This window comes from Melozone crissalis, unplaced genomic scaffold (assembly GCF_028551555.1).
Source record: "Melozone crissalis strain CALT ecotype California unplaced genomic scaffold, PUWL_Pcris_2 ptg000012l_1, whole genome shotgun sequence".
Classification (NCBI taxonomy): domain Eukaryota; kingdom Metazoa; phylum Chordata; class Aves; order Passeriformes; family Passerellidae; genus Melozone; species Melozone crissalis.
The window spans coordinates 13,845,502-13,863,982 of NW_026535790.1; the positions used below are offsets into that span (position 1 = coordinate 13,845,502).

The window sequence follows — 18,481 nt, forward strand, 5'->3', positions numbered from 1 at the left end:
CACAGGTACCGTGGGAGCCCCCTGGGTAGGTAGGTTAGGGTCCCATGGGTGTCCCGATGGATATTATAGGGTCCCATGGATGTTCTGGGGTCGCAAGGATAGAACGGGGTACCAGGTGTGCCTCCTGTCCCGACGGCTGGCACAGAATCCCATGGGATCCCCAGGGGATCTGCCTGGACACTGATATTGTAGCGTCCTGTGGGTGCCTGTGGCTCTAGGTACCGTGGAATCAGGTCAGGGATGCTGTGGGGTCCCATGGATAGCACAGGGACCTACAGGTATCCCTATATTCCAAGGGATGTTGGGGAACTCCAAAGGTGCTCCCTGGTCCTATAGGGTATCTAGGAACCCTATGGGTGTTTGCTGATCATACAGATAGCCCAGGGACCCATAGGTATCCATGAGTTCTGTGGGGTGTTCAGGAGCACTCTGGTCCCATAAAGTGTCCAGGAGTCCCATGGGGTGCCTGCTGACCCCATGGGTGGTGCGTGGTCCTGTGGGGTGTCTGCTGACCCTACGGGGACAGCACAGGGACCCATATGTGTTTGTGGATCCCGTGGGGTGTCCAGGAGCCCCGTGATTGCTCTCCGGTGCCATAGGGTATCCAGTGATTCCAGCGGGTGCCTGCTGGTCCCACGCATAGCCTGTGGGTCACTTGGGGTGCCTGCTGACCCCACAGACAGCACAGGGAGTCGCAGGTATTTGAGAAGCCCATGGACCGTCCAGGAGCTCTTTGGGTGCTCTCTGGTCTCACAGGGTGTCCAGAGATCCCATGGGATGCCTGCTGACCCCACAGATTCCCAGGTGTCCCACGGAGCACCCACAGTGCCCACTGGTCCATGAGGCCGTGGCTCACCCCAGTGCCACCTCCCCAAGGGACTTCACCCCCTGAGTAGTACATTTGGGGTCCCGCACCAGCACTTGGGGTGATCCTGTCCCCTCCTGGGGTGCACGGCAGCAGGTGGGGGGTGTCCTGTGAGCTCCATCAGGCGATCCAGAAAGTCCTGGGAAAAACTCGGTTGGAAACAAACGTCCCCTCCTGGACGTGCCGGACATGATCCCCCTGCCCTACACCCCCCTGCTCTCCTGGGGACATGGCAAGGGGACCCCAACCCCTTTCCAGAGAGGGTTCAGCGCTGGGGGGCTGCCAGGGCTGGGCCTTCCTCCTCTTCCTCCTCTTCCTCCAGGCCTCACGCAGGCCCAAGGCCGGTACTCCCATGGCAGGGGGTGTTGGGGGCATGGGGTGCGTTTTTGGGGTGCAGGGGCCCGTCCGTGGTGTTGGGGTGAGGGGAACAGGGCCGCCCTCCCTCCTCCCACACCTTTCTGGGCCAGGGCTGCCATCCCCGCTCCCGATCCTATTATGGCAATGAGATCAGACATATTGCTGCGCTCGCTGGGGGGGCGGCGGAGGGGAGGGGGGGGCATCGTGAAATCTGAGGGCTAATATGGAAAAAATGTAACTGGAAAAAAATGCCGTGGTGTGTGCGGGAAAGGGGCGGGCGGCGCGGAGCGTCGCGGCCGTGCCCAGACAAAGGAGCCGTCCCGGAGGGGGCTCGGGAAGAGCCCCCCGCTCCCGGCCGGCCCCTTCCCGCTGCCCGGGGATTGCGCTGCCGCCTGGTGCAAAGCTTATATACTTTTATCGGGGGGCTCGGAGCATCGCACGCAGCCCGCCGTGGTGCCTGCCTGCCCTGCCACGGCGGCCACCCACCTCTCTGGGGACGCGTTTCGGGCAGCCCCTCGCTGGCTTTGTTCCCGTCGGGGTGGTGGGTGGCCCTGGGGGGCTGCCCCGCGTCCGCTTCCCATGGGGTCGGGGTCAGCGCCGTGGCCGGATCCAGGCCGTGCGCGGGGGGCTCCGGTTGGGAAAACGGCGCAGTCCTGCTCGGCTTTCTCCCTTGCAGCTGGGGTGAAGTAATCCCGCTTCCCAGATAAGATGGTGGCTGCGGTGGTGTGCGATGCACGCACGCACCTCCCGCCCTGCCCTCAGCCCCCCGTGCCCAGCAGCCCCCCGAACGCGGCCACCCCGGCTCTTCCCTGCCTCCCTTCCCAGTTTATGCCCCGTTTCGCTGCCTGGCTGGATGTGGGGGTGTGCTCCCTCCGAAGCACACCCAGGAATAACGGTTCATTTAACAGCTCTGAATGTTTGTGCTTTTTTCACTCAAACATTTTGGGTTGGGGGGTCCCACTCTGCAGCCCACTCTGCTGGGCTCAGTGCCCAGCATGTCCTGCTCGCCCCGTGGACAAGGGACAGTGTTGGTGATTACCTAGAGTCAGGCTAGAAAAGTCTTTTGGAGTCATCTGACCTTTGTACTTGGCTTGGAGGAAAGGTGAAGGTACTTCACACTTACGCACTCGTGTCCCTTTTGGATTTTTATTAGATAAAAATACCTGCGTGCGTGTCAGGAGCTGCCCCCGCTGCTTCCCGGGATGCTGCAGGGTGCTGGAGCCGCTCGGGGCAGAGACCCAGAGTGTGTTTGCAAAGAGTCACAAATATTTAGTGGTAGTAGTGGATTTCCGTCGTACTCGGGAACCGGCTTAGGAATGGGGCTGGGAGGGGGGAAATCCAGCCCCAAACATCAGGATTAATGAGGTGGAGCTCTCTAATAATAATCAGACTTAGCACTTCCAACTTCAAAGGGCTGTGCGGACGCTAAGTCCCTAATCCCGGGAGCGCTGCGTTCACGAGTTGTTTTTGTGCGTGGCTGTGCTGCCGGACGGGGCTCGGTGTGATTTGGGGCAGCTCCTTGTGGTCCAACCACCTGTTGGGGACGTGACTGTCCCCTCCCAGGGCTGCAGGTGGGAGGTGATGTGCCCTTGCCCCCCACAGTCTGTGTTTGACCTTCTGGGGTGCCCACACAGCATGGGAAAAACTGGGTCAGTCGGCGCAGCTGTTCTCCCTTTGGGAAAATCTGTTGCTGTGGGGAATGGGCTGTCAGATCCCTTGATCCTGTGTGGGGCAGGATCTGGCTGCTGGCAGACGTGGTGCTGTTGGTGGCTGTGTTGTGGCTGTGCCACCCACCTGTTGCCAGCTTGTCTTACACTGCTCCTTTCCCATCCAGGCAGAAATTCCCTTTTTGTGGGAATTTCCACTTTCCTGGCAAGACATGCCCGTGCTGGCACTGCACGGTCCCTCTGTAACCACCTGCAAACCTCATATGGAGCTCAACTTTCCAGAACCTGCCCTGGGAGAATGGATGGTTCCCAGGGTCCCCCTCCTGTCTCCAAGAGAAAGCCAGCCTGTCCAGTGGGACCCTTTCCCCAAGCAGCCTTTTCTCATGGGGATGTCCCCATGGGGTCCCTGCTCTCCACACTGGCTGTTTCAGGCCAATCCATGTCTGCACACACATGCCCTTGGTCTGTGAGATGAAGCTCCCAACAACATGGGACAGGCTGGGAATTAACCTAAAAATTTTGCCTGGCCTGAATTGGAAGAAGAGCAGAGTGTAAAACAGTTGCTTTTAATTTTCTCCATGCATTTGCTCTCTCGGGGAGTGGGGACTGGCACAGATAGAGGAATTTGAGGACGTCTTTCCAGCTACCAGTGTCTTTTTTTTCCCCCTCTTTTTTTTCTTTTTATTAGACATCATGGCATAGATGCCCAGAGGACCACCCAGTTAGAAAATAAAGCTCTCAGACTTTTCCCACTGCCTCTTCCTGTGACACCCCTGCCCAGTGACAGGGGGTGGTTATTTCCATCCCTCCTCCATTGGACATTATCACTTTCCTACTGTTCTGGATGCTGAGCAGCTGGTGGCCAGCAGCCTTGAGGCTGGAGCGTGTCAGCGTTGGGTCACAGGCTTGGCTTTGCTCTGGGACATTGCATCCATAGGGCTGGGATGCCCTGTGCTGCTGCAGGGGTCTTGTCCTGGCTCCTTGCATTGTCCAGAGGGTGACAGGGTGAGGGATCATGTCCCGGCCACACTTTTCCCTCCAGCTCTGCTCCTTTTTGGGAGGAAAAGCCCCCATTTTCCTGGAAAGCAGCCCCCGCGCTTGCATTCCCTGCTCCCCGCTGCTTGTATCATGCTGCAAAAATCCGCCTCTACTTGACTGGTTATTAGCACTGAACGGGGGGAGATTTCTTTGCAAATGTCAAATTTGCCTCTCTGGGTGGCTGTGGAGGTCAGGGACTTGGAGGGCACAGCCAAGGGGGCTTGGGGGGCAGGCTCATTCTGGCTCTGCCCTATGGGCAGCACCCATCCTTGGGCGTGCAGGCAGGGAGGGCAGCGGGCACTCGGAAGCTGTGTTGGATGCTGGTGTTGATTTGGGGAGCACTTGAACCTCTGTCTGGCCCAAGGGGAGGGACGTGGCGGCGCCTTTGGGTGCTGCAGAACCGTCCCCTTTGCTCACACTCGCTTGCTGCTGGGTTTTTGCATGGCGCCGCACCTTATCTGCGCCGGCAGCCGACAGAGTGATAAATCCCCTCTCCAGCACTGTGGAGAGATGTTGCGGCTTCTCCAGGCGCTGAGGCAGGCCAGTGGTGGGAAGTGGTTAGATATTCCTGCTGGCTGCCAGGCACACCGGCTTGGGGCTGCTCGAGAAGGAGCTGGAATTGCAAAGTCCATTCTGTCCCGCTTTGTTTTGTTGCTGTTTGACCAATTCCCCGTGCGTGCCCCAGCCAGGCTCAGCCAGCTCTTGCTCCGACTGCCCCAGGCGATGGCAGCGCTGGGACCAAAGCACAGCCCTGGGACCAGGGGTGTTTGCAGAAAGGGGCTGGCTGTTTGCACGAAGGGTGAATCCAACCTTTCCTCTTCTTGTTCCTCTGGTTGGTCAGTCACTCCCACTGCCCACACAGCAAACTGTTGGGGCAGCTGTGTCCTTTGGGATTTGCCAACGCTTGTGTCGGTGGTAGCGTTGTGCCAGGAGGGCTGTGCCACGCACAGTGCCCACCAGCTGGTCCGTGGCAGTGGCACTTGGTTCTCCTTGTACCCCAAGTTCAGTCTGTCCAGTCTGGTTTGGCCTTGTGCTGCATGTGGAGATGTGTTGATGGTGAAATCCTGGCCTGGGATTTGCAGCTCTGGCAGTGGCAAATGTGTTTTGGCAAAAGAACAGGATATGGATGGAGAGGGGACTCTCCCCATCATCCAGGGTGGCCTCCAGAAGCTGCCCAGGTCTTGTCCTGGAAAAAGCACTGGCTGGGCTGGACCCAGGGGCAGTGAGCAGCCACTTGGATGAGGAGCTGGGGGATGGGAGGGTGTTTTTGCTTCAGGAATGGTTGTGGATGCTCAGAGGCAGCGCTGCAGCCTCCGCGCTGGGGTTTGGCGTCACCAGGTGACAGACAGCAGAGGGGAAATGTTGTAGAGGCAGGAAAACAGGGATGTAAGCAGCTTAGCTACTGAGGCTGGGCTTCATCCTGGCCCTGGGGATTGCTGCTGGAGCATGGATTTGCACAGCAGTGTTTGCAGAGCCTCCTGACAGCCGTGGTCACGGGTCTCTGGTGGGTCTCCATCTGCCATCCCCCTGGGAGCACACAGAATATCAAGTGATGCCTGTCTCAGTTCCTAGAAGCCATGCTGTGGGCAGGAACGCCTGCTTGGCTGTTGCATCCCATTCCCTCCCTGAACACCGTGTCACCTTCCCCGTTCCTGCCGAGTGACGGCTGCTCCGACTCATCCATCAGCGATGTTCTCCTCCCTCCAAGGTGTGCAAAACTGAGAGCACAGCGGAGCTGCAACAGCCCAGATTTCCTATTTCGAGGTTGCAACCACAGTATTTGTGGTGACTTTCTCCTTGAACTGTGCCAGAAACGGGTCCCTGCCTCTGGAGAGCTCTGAGTGGATCAGGAGACAGCACACAGGCAATGATGACCTTACTGTCCCCCCTCTCTGAGAGCTGTCACCCTCTGGTGCTCCCCTGGGTGTGGGAAGCAGCAGGCACTGCTGTCAGAGAGGCTCCTTTGGTGAATATTGGGGCTGACCCATAAAGGTGATGGAGCATGTTCCACCTTGGATCCACCCCCAGCCTGGGTGGGTTGGGTACATCATTTTTTGTGGGGCTGCTGGAGACCCTGGCATCACTCCCCTGGTGCCCAGGGCTCCCTGCTCCCAGTGCTGGAGGCAGAGCCTAAAGCTCCGATGCAACAATCCATTTTTCTTCCCCTTCCCGCTCAGTTGCCAAGCCTGAACAAAACAAGCCCTGCCTCCATCCGAGACAGGCTGATTACGTCTGCCGGCAGCCTAAACAGATTATCCCTCCCGCCACGCGCTCCAGGCCAGGAGTCTCTCCCGGCAATGGATTCAGGCTTCCCTCAGAACGTGTGGGGTGGGTGGGCAGAGGCTGTGGGGGCATCCAGCCCACCCAGGTGTGCAGCACCCCAGCAGGGATGGGGCTGCTCTGCCGTGGGGCTGGGTCTGGACCCTAGGAGGGGATGTGGGTGTTAGTGCAGCTCTCCTGTGCAATGAACTCCTGCAGCACTGTGGGGCTGACACGGTGTGGCTCTGCTGGGTTCTGCGTGCCTGGCTGGTTTGTGTGGGGAGGGAAGAGCTGAAGGCACCATCAAAAACACAGGAGGTGTGAAAGCCTGTCAAACAGGCAGCTGGTTGGTGTCACAGCCCACCTCCAGCCCTGTGGCTTGGCACTCCATGGGCTGCCACGCTCCTGTGGCCCAGCCTGCCCTCTGGAAGCGGGTGCCCTGTGGCCCTGGGGGTGTGCAGGGGTTCCTGTATCAGCCTGGGCTCTGGGAAGTGATGAGTGGCTCTGCACGTCCTTCAAGCCCAGTTCCCCATCTGCTGGAATTGTTTTCCCAGTGCTGGTGGAGCTGGTTGGGGTGGTTTGTCCATGCCTGGGCAGCATCAGCACAGCAGCCTGACAGCTTTGTGTAAACCCAGCTGGGGCCGCTTCCTTCTCCGCTTCCTCCCACCCGCCGTGCTGCCGGCGCTGGGCTGGAGGCAGCGTCCTCCCCCTGGCTGCACTGTGGGCTGAGGGGATGGAAGCAGTGGCTGGAACTGTGACCTGAGAGGCAGGTGAGGTGCTGGTGTGCCCCACAGCCCAGCTCTGGTGTCGGATCAAAGGTGGGATCCGATACCTGGGCACTCCCAGAGGTGTGACAGGAAGCAGAGCGGTGACGTGGGGATGTTTCTGCCTGAGTCAGCCTCCAGCAGTCCCAGGGATGGACTGGGCACCGTGGGGCTGCAAACCGGCCGCACGTCTCACCTCATGGTGGGGTGAGCGTCACCCCACCCCAGCCCCATCAGCAGCCGCTCTCCACTCTGCTCTCCCACAGCATTTTGTGGCTCACCCTCCAGCCAGGTACCTTCTGGATAAAAGCAAAGCCACCTACCCAGTGCCTGAGCACCCTGTATGGCTGCTACCTGTGGAGAAACTACGTGGAGCTGCCCTTTGGATATCACTGGAGCTGCTAGGAGGCAGGCAGGGCCCTGCATGGTCAGAGGCATCTGGGAACCCTGGGGTTGTTTCTAACACCATCCCTAAGTGTGAAGTTGGACAAATCTCCTTGGAAGAAGGAAATTTTGCTCGGAGGTCTTGCTCAGTGCTGGTTGTTGCATTTTCTACCTCTTGAGGAGCTTTCCAGAGGAAGCCAAGCCAGTGGAAAGGACGTGTGATTCCAGCTCGATCCTGGTGCTCCAGCACCCTCCAGGACCTGCCTCCCACATCGGGTTTATTTTAAACCTTGCTTCAGCTGGGCCATTCCAATGCAGGTGTGATGAGCTTATTTCAGACACTTCGTGTGCTAATTCATATCCCTTTCATTTAGGCTTGTATCTCTCTGGGCATTTGCTTGGTTTTAGCAGGAGTTTGTTTTGGTTTGGCTTTAAAAAGCACTGCTGCGTGTTCATTTGTTGATGGGTGGAACCAGGCTGCCCACGCTGCCTGGCTCTAATTCATACCTTTCAGCTATTTTGGTTTCAATATCTGCAATTGGATGCTTCTGCCAAAATAAGTGTAGCCCACTGGTGGTTTTTTTATGATGCTGGTACAGAAATGACCGTGCTCTGTGTTAAGGGTGTGTATTTCAGGTGCTCGGTGTTTATTTACAGACAGTTTGAGCTAAAATTGGAATGGCTGAAGGCAAATTGATGTCTGCTGGGTGGTGTGAGCCAGGCTGAGGTAGGGCAGGACTTCATGCCTGTAGTACTGGGTTAAGACTGCTTGCTGCTGGCCCTGGTGATGATTCCCCTGTTGGTTTCACAGTTATTTTGTCCCTGGTGTGTCACTGGGACCTGCCTGCTGCTTGTCACACAGGCTGGATGCTGTGGGGTGCTGGGCGTGGCTGTGGTGGCTGCAGTGCTGGGGCTTGTGTCAGGGAGAGTTGTTGCTCATGGGGCTTTGCTGAGTTGAGCACTTGGTCTTGGCTGGGAGCTGTGCCGGGGCATAGAGGGGAAAACTGGGGATGGAGGAGAGCTGAGCCCTGCCTGCAGCTCAGCTTTCAGAGCATCACCAGGGTGCTGCCCTGGCGTTGTGGTGCCAAGCATTGGGGACGTCACGTGCTATTGTCACTGTCATCCTCTTGTTCCTGCATGGCGGAGGCCACTCCTAAGATCTTCCCAAGCCCCAGCTGCTCAGCACTCACCCCAAGTTCTCTCACGGGAATTTGGGGACCCCATTTCTTAGATCTTCCCAAGTGCCAGCTGCTCAGCACTCACCCCAAGTTCTCTCACAGGAATTCAGGGACCCCATTTCTTGTCACAGTGACCCACTGAAGGATCTCTGATGGTTCATCAGTAATGATTTGCAATTCTGCTTCTGCCCTGTAAACCACAAGAGACATTTGGGGTGTCTGGCTCTTCCCAGGCCACACGGGTGGCCGTGGCCACATCCCGGCACGAAGGGAACATCGGGATCCCCGCTCCCTGCGGAGCCCTCCCATGGCGTGGGCACGGATGCGTCACGGGCGGCTCCGGGTGGGGGCGCGGGGCGGGCGGGGTGTGCCGGGGGAGTGGCACAGCCTGGCTCACCTGCGGGGCGCTGCCAGCGTGGGCGGCACCGAGTCGGGCACGGAGCTGGGCACGGAGCGGGGCTGAGCAGCTGCAGGTGGCATGGGGGCCACGGGCGAGCAGGGCACCGGCATCCAGGTGAGCTGGGCAGGGCTGACGGGGGGCTCCGGGCCCTTTGCCAAACCCAGGGAGGGTGGTGGTGCACACAGGTGCCTTTCTGTGCCCCCACTGGGGTCGTGGGAACAGGTGTAGGGGTCTCCTGGGCCCCCATGACTCCCCCAAATTGGATCCCAATCCCAGCGCTTTGTTTTCATTGGTTTAAATCTCATTTAAAGGGGAAAGGAAGGAAGGTCTTCTCAAATCATGTTTTCCCAGCTGCTGGGAGAGCAACACCTCGAGCTGGTATGTCATATTGTGGAGGGGATAAGAGATTTTGTTATTTCTTTTCACTTTATGAACAGTAAAAGGTCTCCTCCGGCGTGCTTCCAGTTTGCTTACTCAGTGCTTCATGCATTTGACAGTTTCTGGTGCATAGGCAGTTTCTTCTATTGTTTGCAGGGATTTTTCCAGAGGGGAAACTTTTTTTTAACATTACAAAACCACAGAAACTGGCAGGAGGAATCTAGGGGAGGTACTGAATTGGAAACAGTTTTAAACTTTAAGGAACGGAAAAGAGTGAAAGCAACAAGATTAACTGAATCAGTAAGAGAAGAGCTGGGAGTGTGTGTCCTTGTGACTTTTTGGCTGGGCCAGGATGGACGTGCCTGGATGTTCCGTGGTGGAAAGCAGTGTTCCCAGGCCCAGGGTCTCCTGGAGCTGGCTCTGCTCTGGGTTTCCTCCCTCCTGGTCTCTCTTGGTATCTGTGGAGCCGCCTTGCTGGTGTGGCAATGTCTTGCCGCTCTTGCAGCAGGATTTGGCCTCAACCCTTGCCAGGTGTTGGCTCATCGTTTACAGCTTGACAAGGCAGCGGGAGCGGTGCCCGCGGGAGTTTGCGTGGGAGGACATGCCCGGTGCCCATCCCCATCCAACCGCCTGCCATGGCGTGGGCCAGCTTCACCCTGGCCACTTCTGCATCCAAACCATCAGTGGAAAGAGCCTGGATATTTTTTTTTCCACTGACACACGGCAGTGCTGCAAGGTTCTTTCCGAGTATTCTTTCCCTTTCTCTTCCCGGCTGGCTGAGTGAGCTGTTTTCCCTCCTCCTGGCTCTGACCTTCCTGTGTGCTCGCTGGGGGGAGCGGGCTGGCAGGGGCTGCCCTGCAGGGAAGCAGGAGTTGGATGTGCACAGCACGGGAAGTGGCTGGGAGCTGGAGAACTGCCAGCACCGGGTAGTTTTTCCTCTCTTAATTAACGAACGGAAAACACGGAGCTCTCCTTTGGAGTGTGTTTTTGCTTTGGAGTAGAGGCACGCTGCCGATGGCGACGGGAAGAGCCGCGCTGGGGATGGGCTCTGCCGGAGCTTGGTGCTCCGGGCACGGTGCCATGCAGGAGCAGCTGTGTTTGGAGTTTGTGCCTGGGGTTTTGCCTCCTCCCGAGTCCTCGTCTCAGTCCCGTTGGCACACAGTGTGTGTCACACCACGGGTTGCCATCAGACACCACGTTCCCCGCACTGGGAAGGCTGAGCTGAGCTTGCCTGCGTGCAGGAGGCTGAGCTCACACAGCTGCCTTCGTGCTGGGGCTGCTGCAGCTTTCCATGGTCCCTGACCATTGATTCCCTGTGGTGCTGATCCGTGTTGAGCCGTTTTCTGCTGTGAGTGAATGTTCCTCTGCTGTTTCTTTGCAGGCCAAACCCATTTATGGTGGCTGGCTGCTGCTGGCCCCGGAAGGAACGGATTTTGATAACCCCGTGCATCGCTCCCGGGTAAGTGAAGCTGAGACATCCCCTCCCCATGACGCTGGTGGGGGTGGCAGGAGGAGCAGCCAGGGCTGTCCCTGCCCATGGGGGTGGCTGTGACCCTGGGAGTGTGCTGAAGGCACCTCCATGCTCCCATTCTCTTATGCAAACCAGGAAGCTGGGAGATGTTTCTGGCAGCAAGGCTGGAATGCTTTCTCTGGGATGCAAGGTCTCCCGTGCTGGGCAGCAGCCTGGGGCACTGCAGGTGCGGGTCAGGCTCAGTCTGTGCAGTTTTATTGCTTGTTGCTTTTGCTTTTTGACGTTTTGATGCTGCTCTGGTTTGCCTGACACGTGCCATGCTGCCAGGAAGGCGCTCAGGCCAGTGGGGTGTGGGCTGTGTGACTCTGAGCTGTGCTGTGGCCATCAGAAAAGCTCCATGTTTTCCTTTGGGGCTTGGAAACAACTATTTTATTTTCTGCAGCTCGTCATGAGCATTCCCAGAGCTCTAGAGGGAGGCTGCATCCATCCTCTAGTGTGGATATGCCAATGTCAGGCAGGTCCTGCAGCGAGGAAGGGACTGAGTGGAGGTTCCCATTTGCTTTAACCCTGCAGAGCTCTGAAGCCAAGTGCTGGCAGCAGTGACCTGCAGACAGAGCAGGACACACTCAGCTCCTTCCCAAAGGGGTTTTCTCATGCCTGGCAGAAACATCAACATCCTCTGGGTTTGGAGCATCCCTCACTTTCCTGTCCTGGTGGGGTGTGAGGCTCAGAAGGATGTGGCCAGGCTGAGCTCCTTTCACTGTTGGCTTGTGACAAGGACTTCCAGTCTGTCCCCAAGCTTGTCTTGCAGGGAGCTTGCTGCTGAGGCTGCCAGGATGGGGCTGTCTTGTGCGTGGGAGGGATGGCAATGGTCCGTGAACCCTCTGTCATGCAGCCAAAATGTTCTGGGAGCTGTTTGTAATAAAAAAATCGCTCTCGAATGAACAAGAATTGGGTTCTGAGTTCAGCCTGGGGTATATGGGTCATTATTTGGAGTCACAGCTTGTCATAGGCTTGCTGGCCTGACATAAAGGGGACATGGAACCCAGGTCTCCCCAAAACCTAGGCTAACTGCTAAGCTGGGGCTTGTGGAGGTCCACAAGGTCCTCCCTGGTTCTGCTTGTCCCTGAGCACCCTGGACTTTGCCCGAAGGGCTGAGAAAAGTGAGATAAGAATTGCTGCACTGGGGCTATGAATCCAGGACTTTTTTATTTCAGCCTGCTCAACCAGTTTTTGCTCTTGGCTGAAAACAACCTGGCACACATGAAAAAAAAAAAAGGCAGTTTTCCAGCCAGATCAGTTCTCCAATCTGATTTGCTGTGCAGCTGCAGAGGCAGCAGTGCCAGCGTGGTGCCAGGATTGCCTGGGCAGAGCCATGCCAGGAGTGCAGCCACCATCCAAACTGAGCTCATGTGCTGCTGGGGGACATCTGACATGACACCCTGTCAGCCCCCAGCACTGGATGCTGGAATAGATGGTTCAGGATGAAGCTGAGGGCTCAGAGCATTTAGTTTGGGGATCCTTCTGGTGTCCCCAGTACTCGTGGCATGAACCTGAGTCATGAGAGGTTTAGTTTGGATATTAGGAAAAGGTTCTTCCCCCAGAAGGTGGTCAGGCTCTGAACAGGCTCCCCAGGGAATGGTCAAAGTCCTGGGGCTGCCAGAGCTCAAGGCAGTGAGCATTGGGCAATGTGGGCTGATGTACACAGGCATTTGGCAGAGCCCTGCCAGCTGATGTGCAGCTCCAGTGCTCCCAGCAAGGCCCAGGGGCTGGTGGGCACTGCCATGACTCACCTCATGTCTTCTCTTGCAGAAATGGCAGCGTCGGTTCTTCATCCTCTACGAGCACGGGCTGCTGCGCTATGCCCTCGACGAGATGGTGAGTGCTGCCTGGCTCTGTCCAGCTCTGGGGGATCAGCTGGGTTATCTGCTGCCCTTGGAGTGCTCTGCCAAGCTGGAGGAGAGTTGTGCTGGCTGGGTTTGACTCTGTGCCAGGCTGGGTTTGTGTGGGAGCTCAGTGGACACTCTGCAGAGGACGGGTGGGTGTTTCGGAGGCGTGCGAGTCCCTCCTGGCATGGGATTCAGCAGTTGCTGACAGATCCCACACTGACAGGAAGTGCTGGAGGGGGTCCCCAAGGTTGTTCCCCCTCCTTTTTGCCCAGTTTCCCGGTGCCAGCTGGGTTTTGGATGTGGTGAATCACCTTGGCAGTGTCCGAGGAGGAGGCCCTGCCTAGCGATGCCCGTGGAAAGTAGGTCAGTTGGAAGGCCCTGGAGCTGCAGCTTGTCACCAGCACTGTTCCCAGCAGTAAAAGGGGATCAAAGGAAGGCAAAAACTCATTCACTGGGAGCTGCACAGTGGGGCTGAAGAGCCCAGTAGGTCAGTCCCAGGAGCACCCAGGACTGCTGATCCATCCTGCTGGAAGCCCACGGGAGGGTGCCCAAGGCTGAGCAGGCTGGCACAATGGGCACCTGTGTGCTGGGATCTGCCTGGGCAGGAGGCTCAGGAAGCCAGCTGGAGAGAGCACACCTGTGGCACAGGGACACATGGGGACCTGTGTCTGTGGCAGGGAGGCTCCCTGAGAGGTCAGTGTGCCTTGGTCCTTCTCCAGTGCCTCCTGTGAGGGCACCGTGGAATGAGGAGGCTCGGCGAGTGTGGCTCAGATTTCATGCTGTGTTTGTTTGTATTTTTACTTGGGGTTGGTCCAAGTGCCCTAAATAATTTAAATGTCTTTGGTAGGAGCAGTGGAGGCTTTAATACATTTTCAGTGTCAGCAACCTGGCTCTGCACTGGGCTGCTGTTTCCTGTCCTACATTGACAGGAGGGTGCTTTGTGTCTGGGTGGAGTAGGGAGATGCCCAGTCTGAGGGTAGAGGTGCAGAAATGCTGGGAGATACAATCTGGAATATTTTTTTGCTGTTTTGCATCCTGAGGAGGTTGAGCTACCCCAGGTTCTGCCACATCTGGGCAGGAGCAGACAGGCAGTGCCCCAGCCCTGTGCCACAGAGCACCCAGAGGAGAGCAGGAGCATCCTGCAGTTCTCCAGGTACCTGTTGGGCTTTTTCCCCTCGAGAAGGGAGAAAGTGGAAAAATACAAACAAAAAAGGGAAGGTACACATGTGCAGCATGGGATGGTGTCCTGGGCAGTGTGACAGCCCTGTGCGGGCTCCTGGACTCACTGCCCCATGGCCACTTGTGATGTGTGATGGATCCCAGGAGGGTCTGAGGCAGCAGGAGACCTCCCAGGCAGCAGCAGGCTGGGATTGAATGGCTCTGCTTGAACCTTTCAGACATTAATTTTGTGGATTTGGCAATTTCTGCTCTTATTAAAAGTGGAATTGGAGGGAGGAGTGAGCTTGGGAGGGAGTCCTGGGCTGTTGATGCTGGTGGAGACATTCCTGTGCCTGGCCAGGGAGGTTCTGCTCCTGGCTCCCAGCAGGCTGGAGAGCAGTGGGGTGTGGAGGGGCAGCTCAAAGCACAAGCCCAGGTTGAGGAGACCTCAGGGAGTCCCCAGAGATGTGGATGCTGTGATACTCAGTCTGGGGAATGGGGCAGCACTGGGCACAGGGAGTCTTTTGCCAAGGGATGGGTAAAGTTTGGTGTTGGATTGGAGCGTTTTGAGCATGGAAGGTGGGACAAACAGGCACCAGCTGTCCTGCTTGTCCTGTTCTCTCCTGAGACCTGCCCAGGGATATCCCAGAGCTGATCCTGAGTCTGTGCTCCTGCTTGGCCACCTTCTTTCTGTGTGTCAGTCATTCTGCCTGTCCTTGCTCTGCCATGGTTCCAGTCTGAAAAGAAAATGAATTCTGCATGATGGGGATGATGCTGTGATGGGGAGAATTTGCACAGGCTCTGGACCTTCACTCCCTCAGAGCAGGCTGAGCTGCCAGACCCTCTCCCTGGGGTCTCCCTCTTTCAGGCTGGGTGCAGTTGGTGGCGCCCAGGTCCAGCCTGGCCACTGGGAATGCCCAGGAGATCCCATCCCCTTCCCTCTGCAGGGACCATGCCAGCAGCTGCTCCCAGCCTTGCTGAGCCCTGCCTAAGCTGAGCCTGCTCAGATGTGCAGAAATTCCTGCCTCTCAGCTGAGGGTGGATGTGGAGGTTGTGGGATCACTTGGGGATGCCTTCCCATCCTGAACATCCACGATTGCACCTGATGCTGGCTTGCTCCTGCTGTTTGATAAACTTTCATGCTGGCACTGATGATGATGGGCTGATGCTTCTCTGCAGCAGCTCTAGGATGACAAAGCCACTCTTACTGAGGGAAAGCAGGATAGGGCAGGCTTGGGGTTGAGCTGCTGTGTTGTGAGTGTCCAAGGACAAGTTTCAGTTCTCCTGGTAGAGCAGCCTGTGGTCTCCAGTGCAACCACTGCTGTGGGAGAGCAGCACCAACCCACTGCGGTGCTGGGAGGGTTTGGTTGGGATTTGGGAGCTGCCACAAGAACAGTGCAGGGCTCAGGGGCCAGAGGCAGCGAGTGGCAAGTGCAGAGCTTTGGCTGCCTTTGTTTTGATTGCTGTGATCTATTATTAGCGGCCGAGGTCTCCATAAATAGAGGCAGCCTGCGTGGGAATGGAAAGGCAGGAGGGCTTTGTGGGGATGGAGAGCTCTGCCATGTCCCTCCCTGGGGCTGCAGGTAGCCTGTGGCCTCAGCCTCTGCTGGGGATGGATCCAGGCCCATGGCTGGGGCAGGTCGGAGGAGTGGGTCTGGATCTCCAGGCCAGCTTCTTAATGAGTCACTGCATGTCCAGGCCAGGCCTTGTCTCTGTGCCTCAGTTTACCCCTGTGCTGCTTCTCTTGAGCTGGGATTTATGCTAGGTTGGCATTTTGCATCCTCCCTGGGGATATTCTTGCGTCACATCAGGCTTCCTTTTGGTAGCTGACACTTAATTTAGAGGCTTTTTGCTTGTGCATATGCTGGTTTGAAAACAGGACAAAATTCAGGCTTGTCTGGGAGCATCTCAAACTTGCTGGTGCTGTGGATGAGAGGCAAGGTGAGGGCATCTTCTGGATGGGCTCTTTTAGTTTCCCTGCAGGGATTCAGGAGGAGCATCCCTGTGCATGAAATACCCATTTTGCAACAAGCTGACCTCAGTCTGTGTCTGGCACTTCCCAGCTTGCTGAAATGTGTGAGCCCTATCTTTACCCTTCCTGTTACTTGCTGGAGTCATATTGCTTTGTGAAATTGGGAAGGGATCTAGGGGGATGCTTGAATCAGTAGTCAGCCACCTCAATACCAGAATTGCTGGGGTTGGATGGTTGTGTCCTCCATGGTGGTGCTGCAGACCCTTCCCGAGCTCGCAGCAGGGTGGTCCTGCTCCTAAATCAGGAACTCGGATGGATCACAACGTCATTAACATCAGTACAATGGAGCAGCCATCCCTGCTCCAGCCTGTGGTGGCAGGGAGGGAGGTCAGGAGGGAGCTGGTGGGACTGGGGAGGGATGGAGAGCGAGGCCAGCCTGGCATCTGGCAATGGTTAGGGAGCAGTGGGACCCCTGGGCTGGCTGTATAAATAGGAGAAGAGAGGCCAGCTCAGAGGTGGGAGGTCTGGCACTCCACAGCAGGGCTCTGGGGTCACATCTGGAGACCTGTTTGGCCCCAGGCCCCATTCCTGGCCACAGAAACCTAAGGAACTGATAAATGGGTAAAAAAGGAGAATGGTGCAAGCATTGGTGGCCGCTGGAGGGGGATCAGAGGAAGGGATGCATGCTTGTTGATGCTGTGATCCACGGACCTGTGTGATTATTGTTTCCTAATTCACCCCTCTCCAAACACCTCTTTATTTGGAGGAAAGGGGCATTTTAAAATGTCACTGTCAGCAGAGCTGTGCTGTGTTGATTCTCATTGTAGTTACCTCCTTTGTCATCTGTATTGTTTTAAGAAGCCGAGAGCCCGTGTGTGTGTTTCCCCCCTCCTTTTTAGATCAAAGCAGTTTACTTCAGTTTTGGCACAGAATTGAAATTCATTGGCAGGGATTAAAAACAAACCTTAAACATCCTGGCCTCTCTGTCCTTACTTTTTCCACATTTTTTGCCATTTAAGTGTTTCCAAGCTCTCCCTGCCCCCTCCTCAGTGGGAGCACCAGGCTTTACAAACCCCATTCCCCTCATCCCCAGTGGTTTCCCACCATGGACACAGTTTTGCCAGTGCCTCTGTTTGCCAGATCAAGACTTTCAGTTTCTGTTTAGCATAAAAAGCTTTTGGCTTGAATCAAAGCATGTTTGAAATTTAAAGTAAGCAGAGACAGAAAGGCTGGGTGGGAGTGACTGTGTGAGGCTCAGACAGTGACAGGGACCCCCCCATCCCAGTTTTTTTTCTGGATGTAGTCAAGTCAGGGTGGATGATGATTTGTGAGGTTTTGTGTGGGATATTTGGTGTGTATCTCATAGATGATGCAGTGGCAATAAGGAAATGATGGGAGAATTGGGAAGCAGAGATCCTTTCTCCTTCAGGAAAGCTGGGCAGGAAAGGGACACCAGGGAGAGGGGACACAGTACATGCTTGTGATTGTTCTAGAGGAGTGCTAGGGACTCTGAACAGAGCTCACAGATCTTTGAGGAATTTATTGTGTTTAATTTTCAATACTGATTTGGGGGAATAAAGTCCGTGAACCTACAGGGAGCCCTGGGAACTCATTCCCTGGGACATTGCTGAGGTCAGGACCAAGCAGCCTTGAAGGGGGTGAGAGGAGGATACACAAATCTTCATTTGTGCTTTTATATTGCCTGTCTTGATGCTGATGCAAGTGTCATTACTGAGGTTGGGTGTGGGGTGACTTTGGGGTGTTCATGTCTTCCCATTTCTCTCTGCTCCTAGTGTCTGGCCCCAGATGCTGTGGGAGGTGGGTTCTGCTGTCAGGACACCCTGGGCTCCTCCAGGAATGATTCCCTACATTTGCTGAACCCTCTTCTGGTTTATGTCTTTTAGTTTGAGAAGGTAAAACTGCCGAGCTGCAGAAAGAGAATTTGGGAGGGGGCTGAGGGAGTAGGAAGTTCTCCAGGGATGGCTCCATGACGAGTCCTGGCAACTGACAATGGCCAGGGACACCATCAGGGCCCCAAAAGTGCCTGGGTTTATTGTGAGCTTTGGAGACCACTGTTGTCCACATCCAAGCCTCACAAGAAGGACATTTCATGGCTGCAGGACCCTCTCAGGAGAGGCCCCGGTGTGGAACAATCCGTGGTGGGAGGTTTGGGAGTTAACAGGCAGAAAGAGGATGAAAGTGGAGTTGAAAGCTGGATGCAGCCAGCGACCTCCTAACACAAGCTGCTTTGATGACCTGGCCCAGGTGCTTCCTTCCTGGAAACAACACAGCCCCTATTGTCTTCTGCAGGGCGAGCCACAAAGCTGGAATTGCTCTTAGGCTGAGCAGCAGGGACAGGTTCAAGTGGCTCCATCCTTCTGCTTTTTCCCCATTCCTCATCCCTTGGGATCTAGCAAAGACTTTTCTGTAGAAGACGTGTGCCAGAGCAGCGAGGGAAGTGAGCTGGAGTTTAGATTGCATTTACCTTGTTCCTGGGGGAGCAGAGTGAAACAGGCACTTGCAGCAGCTGCAGTTCCTTTGTGACTCCTGGACCTGTGGCTTCCAGCCTGGCTGCAGGCTCTTGGTGAAGGAAAAATTGTATCTGCTGGAAAAGGTTAATGTGGAAATCAAGCTCTGATGGCATTTAGGAGGGAAGATGTCAGGGCTGGCAGTGAAATGGCACAGCTGAGGCTGAGCAGTT

At 56.3% G+C, this 18,481-nt stretch overlaps 1 protein-coding gene across 9 annotated transcripts in view; it reads left to right on the forward strand.

Annotated features, from left to right (window-relative positions):
• MPRIP (myosin phosphatase Rho interacting protein) overlaps positions 1 to 18,481 on the forward strand; it is a 72,409-nt gene that overhangs the window by 283 nt on the left and 53,645 nt on the right. For all 9 annotated transcript variants that reach the window (XM_054270692.1, XM_054270698.1, XM_054270694.1 and 6 more), the window contains exons 2-3: positions 10,672 to 10,749; positions 12,574 to 12,639. In XM_054270692.1, coding sequence (XP_054126667.1) covers positions 10,672 to 10,749; positions 12,574 to 12,639 — 144 coding nt within the window. The remainder of the gene's footprint in view (positions 1 to 10,671; positions 10,750 to 12,573; positions 12,640 to 18,481) is intronic.